The sequence below is a fragment of the Phacochoerus africanus genome, chromosome 6 (genome assembly GCF_016906955.1).
Source record: "Phacochoerus africanus isolate WHEZ1 chromosome 6, ROS_Pafr_v1, whole genome shotgun sequence".
NCBI lineage: Eukaryota > Metazoa > Chordata > Mammalia > Artiodactyla > Suidae > Phacochoerus > Phacochoerus africanus.
In genome coordinates this window covers 95,979,735-95,984,880 of record NC_062549.1, presented here as the reverse complement: position 1 = coordinate 95,984,880, position 5,146 = coordinate 95,979,735, and the positions used below count along the sequence as shown (strand labels likewise).

The 5,146-nt window shown below is 56.0% G+C and overlaps 1 protein-coding gene across 1 annotated transcript; it reads right to left on the bottom strand.

Moving 5' to 3' along the window:
- Positions 1-464: 464 nt before the first annotated feature.
- SLC39A1 (solute carrier family 39 member 1) lies at positions 465-4,743 on the bottom strand. The gene is made up of 4 exons (XM_047784537.1): positions 4,661-4,743; positions 3,719-3,937; positions 3,411-3,541; positions 465-2,083 (listed from the first exon to the last, which is right to left on the bottom strand). The coding sequence occupies exons 2-4, from the start codon at positions 3,903-3,905 to the stop codon at positions 1,427-1,429; spliced, it is 975 nt and encodes a 324-aa protein (XP_047640493.1). The 5' UTR covers positions 3,906-3,937; positions 4,661-4,743; the 3' UTR covers positions 465-1,426.
- Between the last annotated feature and the right edge of the window lie 403 nt (positions 4,744-5,146).

Sequence of the window (5,146 nt, the reverse complement as noted above, 5' to 3'; positions counted from 1 at the left end):
GACCTGTTGCGCGCGGGGACCGCTGGGAGTTGTAGTTTGTTTACGTGACCCTTTCAAAATCCCTGTCACGCAGTACGGGAGAGGAAACGGACACCGTTTCCCAGCAGTCCTATCGACTCCGGGAACTGGGGACTTTGCTCCTCCCTCCCGGCTCCTCCCGGCGCAGGGCAAGCTGGGAAAAGTAGTTCTAAATTGGCCCAGAGCCTACAAACGCGAAGGGGCGAGGGATTAAAAAGGGAGAAAAGGAGGGAAAGAGGGAGGAAAGGGAAGGGGTGGAGACAGGGAGGGAAGCAGGAAGAGACTAGAGGAAAAATTTGGTCATCTTCAGGGAAGGGGACTAGAGGGGGCTGAATGCAAACAGACCCGGGGTATCAAAACAGCTCTAAACATCTGGGACTCAGGCCCTCTCGGACTGGCAACGTGCCCACCCCTTCCCCCCCAAAATAAGTCAGACACTGTACACATGTATAGAAACATGTTTTATTTGGGTAATATATCCCAAAACAAGTCAGTTAGTAAAATAGATTCTAAAGAATATGGCCTATACACAGCCCCTCCCTCCCCAAAAATAACCCTGGGGGTGAGCCTTCCCCTCCCCCCTTGGGATCCTCTGGTATAAAAAATTTTTTGGCAGCTCAGTGCTTATCATCTGGGCATGGGGCACCACGTTCCTGTTCAGTATTCCTAGGGTGCAGCAGCGGTAGGGGGCGGTTGCTCTTCAAACTTTCCCCCCACCCCAAGTTGGCAAACATTTCTGCCCCACCCCGGGATCTGGGACCAAAACAAAGAGCAAGCAGGCCCCCTCCACTGAGGTGCTGGGCAGGGCTCAGTGCCATCACTGTGCTTTGAGAAAGAGGGAGGGGATTTATTTGGCACTTTAAAAATAGAGTGAGGGAGCAGGACTGGAGAAGCCAGAGAAGGTACCAAAACTGGCAGAAAGAGGCCATTTGGCACTAGTCCCCTGGGAGAAGGGACTGGGAAGATAGATACGAAAAGTAGGAAGGGTCCACTCCAAGTGACAGAGGGCTGAAATGAACTGGAACCAACAGGACTGCTTACTCTGGGCCTATGCCCTCTCTGTCCCTCTCCCACAGCAGCTGAGTGCCCACCTCCAGCCTCTCCAGTGGCAGCTTGTCCTCTGTGTAATGTCTGACCCCTGATACTAGCACTCAATGTCTTCCCTAATACTATTGTCCCTTGATCATGTCTCTAGTGACTTGACCATCTTGTGTCCCCCTGAGCCTGGGAGCCATGCTCTTGTCTGCCCACATCCTTCTTATTAACTGAATAATTCCAAAGGCTCCACCCCTACCTCCCAGAGGACTCTTTGGTCCTCAATATCTCCCTTCCTATTTCCCACACACTGGAGGAGGAGAGGAAGGTTAAGGGCACGTGAACCTAACCTCCCCTGCCCTCTTGGAGGCCCCTAGACTTGGATGAAGAGCAGGCCAGTGAGCAGAGCAAAGCCTGCTAGGAGCAGAATGACCTTGAGGATTCTCTGCTCAGAAGTGGCCAGCTCCTGGGGCAGGATTTCCAGGAAGGTGATATAGAGAAAGGTGCCAGCCGCCATGCCCTCCAGCACAGACTGGGCCAGCTGGTGCAGAGGCCCTGCTGACTCTGCCAGAGCTGCTCCCAGCCCAATGCCCAGAGGTGTCATGCATGAGAAGAGGATTCCACAGCCAGCCACCACTTGTGCTCGCAGGTGGCTCTGCAGCAGCCGCAGGGACAAGCTGACTGCCAGGATACCCTTGTGGAGAAGCAAAGCCAGGCACAACTCCATGGCCCGAGCCCGGTCTCGCTGCAGCCCCACCGCCAGCCCCTCGAACACGGAATGCAGGGCCAGGGAGAAGACCAGTACACAGGCACGCAGGGCTGAGGGGGCTGCCAGGGCTCCACCTGCCTGTGGGACCCCTGATCCATCATGCCAGTGCTGCAGCCCACCATTCGTTGTTCCCAGCAGAGCCCTCATCTCCTCTCGAGGTGGTGGCCCCGACTGCTCCTTGTAAGCCAGAGTGATCTGCTCCATCACCAGGACCAGGAAGAAACCCATGGCCAGGATAAACTCTTGTAGAGGGAACTGGAGCTGTGGGCAGAGGGGGGCAGCATGGAGTTCAGAAGACAGGCCAAGAATGGGGAGAAGAATCAGATGCAGATTCTAATGGACTCCCAGTTACACAGACCTGGAGTCCCACACAGACAGAGCCACTCTCTTACACATAGACCACAGTTTCTCAACTTTGATATTATTAACACTCAGGGAGTTCCCATCGTGGTTCAGTGGTTAACGAATCTGACTAGGAACCATGAGGATGCAGGTTCGATCTCTGGCCTTGCTCAGTGGGTTGAGGATCCGGCATTGCCGTGAGCTGTGTGTGGTGCAGGTCACAGACGCGGCTCAGATCTGGCGTTGCTGTGGATCTGGTGTAGGCCGGTGGCTACTGCTCCGATTCTACCCTGAGCCTGGGAACCTCCATTTGCCATGGGAGTGGCCCTAGAAAAGGCAAAAAGACAAAAAGCAAAAAACAAACCACTCAGTACTGAGTAATTCTGTCGTGGGGCTGTCTTGTGTACTGGAGGATGTTTAGCAGCATCCCCAGCTTCCACCCGTTAGATGCCAGTAGGAAGCCCTCCCTCCCTGAGTTAGGACACTGATGCCTCCAGATGTTGCCAGATGTTTTCTAAGGGGATGGAGGGGGGCGTGGGTGGAAGAAAGGGAGGGGTGGGCAAAACCACCCCCAGCTGAGAGTCACTGATGCAGATAGACACAGTGTCACATGTAGGCATACAAGCAAAAAGTCACACGTGGGCCTGCCTTTCCAAATGCTCACACACAGAGCCACCTGTTGTGGAAGGGACAGTCGGGCTTACACAGAGTCATGCAGAGACACAGGTCACTCAGTCACAGACATGCAGAGGTTTACATTCAATGTTACTTCCTCAGTTCCTCCAACTGTCTCAGTTTTTCCTATAAGACTTCCCTATGACTTGGCCTTGATCTTCCTCGGACCATAGCCTTTTTGGTCCGCAGGGAATTGCCTCCTACCCTTCCCAAGCCTGTAGGGACCTCTATCTCCAACCCTTCAGGAAAAAGGTGAGGGTGAAAATGATTCTTGGAATGGTTTTAACTTCCTGACGGCTGCAATGAAGACACCTAGAGTAGGTCACACACCTGGTAAGGAGGCTCCTCACACTGTCTCAAAGGGTACACGGGGGTCACAGAGGGATAGGTAGAGAGAACACCCAGAAAGAGTTATACTCTATAACTAAAAATCACAGCTCATGGGGTCACATGCCAAGAGCCTTCCACAGTCATGGAGTGACACACGCATAGATCCATACAAGCCACCTTTCCTAGAGGTATGACAGGACACCCACATATACAAGGTTGCATGCAGCTGATCAGGGCTCACCGTCACATGCAGGGCTGCTAGGGCCTCATCTATGGCAGCCAGGTAGTCAGGCAGCAGGTCCAGGAGACACGTGGCCAGAAAGACACCGCCCGCAAAGCAGCTTACTAGGCTCAGGGCTTTCTGGCGGGAGGCTGAGCAGGAGTGGAACACGGTGGGGGGGGGCAGTGAGCAGATGAACCCCGGTTAGGCTTCACTACCCCAACCCAAGCAACGTTCATCCTTGCTGTTCCCCCTTGGGTCACTTTCCTTAGCCCCAGAGCCTTTCCCATCCCAAACCTCCGTGGCAGCAGAGAAAAGTAGAAGGGTACCTGAGGCTTCAGGGTTAGCGCCAGTCCGGCGCAGCACGCAGATGGGTACCAGACTGCAGATGAGAGTGAGCACCAGCAGCAGTACCAGGGCCCCCAACTTCACCTCCAGGCCCACAGGCACTGGGGGCTCTGAGGCTGCTGCCTCGGGGCGCCACACCAGGAGCTCTGGCTCTCCCCAGGGCCCCATGGTGGCTGTGGTGGCTCCAACGACTCTCAGATCTAGGAAGACAGCGTGAGTGGGGGAGTGGTCACTACAGGAAAGATGGAGCCAAGGAAAGGGGAAGGCTGGTCAGCAGAAGGCAGCTTGCTCACCCTAGCCACTTTCAGACATTCCCTATCCATGTGACTCACCCACTCCCGTCCTGGGAATATTCCTCTTTCTACTCAGACGTTACACCTTTCAAAGGACTTAGTCAGGGACCCAGCGAGAGGGAAACTGAGGCATGAAGACTGTGTGGATATCTCATTACCCTGCCACCCCCAGCTCCTAAGAACTAGGGAGCTGGGGTCCTTTAAGCAAAGTAGAGGCCAGCCCCCGCCCCCTTCAGGAGCGAATAGGTGAAGGGAAGGGGCTTCGGGGAGAGATGTCACGCGTGGCTTCGTGGACCACCTGCACAAGGCGAGTTGGGGTACTGGGTCACTCTCCTGTTCCCACTTCCCCAGCGCCCACCCCAAGAAAGCAGAAGGCGACTGTTTCAGATCACAGGCTAGGACGTGGGAGCAGACGATCAAAGAAGAGGGGCCCATAGGGGTCCCGGGACGGGCCGACCCGACCCAACAGCGGAGGGCGGTGTCTGGAAGTCCGGGCTCTAGGAGGCGGGGTCTGAGGCCGCCAGCGTCCCGGGAAGCTGAAGACGGATGTGAGAACCGGGACTCCGGTTCCAGGCCCAAGGAGGCCTGGGTTGCCGACCCGGATCCCGCTCTCTCGGAGCCCGCACTCACCTCTCGAGGGTCTCACTACTAGGCATCCGCTCGGTTCCGGCCTCAAGTCGGGAATTCCCGCCCCCTCCTCATCGTTTTCCCCTCCCCCGCAGCCACCGCGTTGGGCGGCCAATGACAGCTCCAGGGGGGCGGGGCTCGATTGGAAGTGACGGGAGCTAGGAACAATCAGAGACCCGCGGCCGGAGCCGGGCCTCGGAGGGGACACGCCGAGGGTGGCGGAGAGCAAAGGAAAGGAATTCCGAGAGCACCTAGGGGCTAAGGGCCTGGGGCGCTGTAGTGGGGGTTTGATGGGTGGGGCTGGCCCATCGATCGAGAGTCTAAAAGACGCAGCTAGAAACCTCGCTGCGAGGCTGGTTCTCCATACCCAGTCTTTGCATTCCGAAGTCTTCCACCTCCAACACCACTGAGGATAATCTGCCCGGTCTAGAGCCAGAATCATCTTATTTCTCGTAGGAGATTCTAAGACCCCTTCTGTGCACCTCGGCG

What these genes read in the sequence shown, in the direction of transcription:
- SLC39A1 (XM_047784537.1), bottom strand. Translation starts at nt 3,905, where the DNA reads ATGGGGCCCTGGGGAGAGCCAGAGCTCCTGGTGTGGCGCCCCGAGGCA. An exon ending in CGCTAACCCTGAAGCCTCAG is followed by an intron (nt 3,542 to 3,718) that starts GTACCCTTCTAC and finishes ACTCCTGCTCAG; the next exon opens with CCTCCCGCCAGAAAGCCCTG. An exon ending in TAGCAGCCCTGCATGTGACG is followed by an intron (nt 2,084 to 3,410) that starts GTGAGCCCTGAT and finishes CTCTGCCCACAG; the next exon opens with CTCCAGTTCCCTCTACAAGA.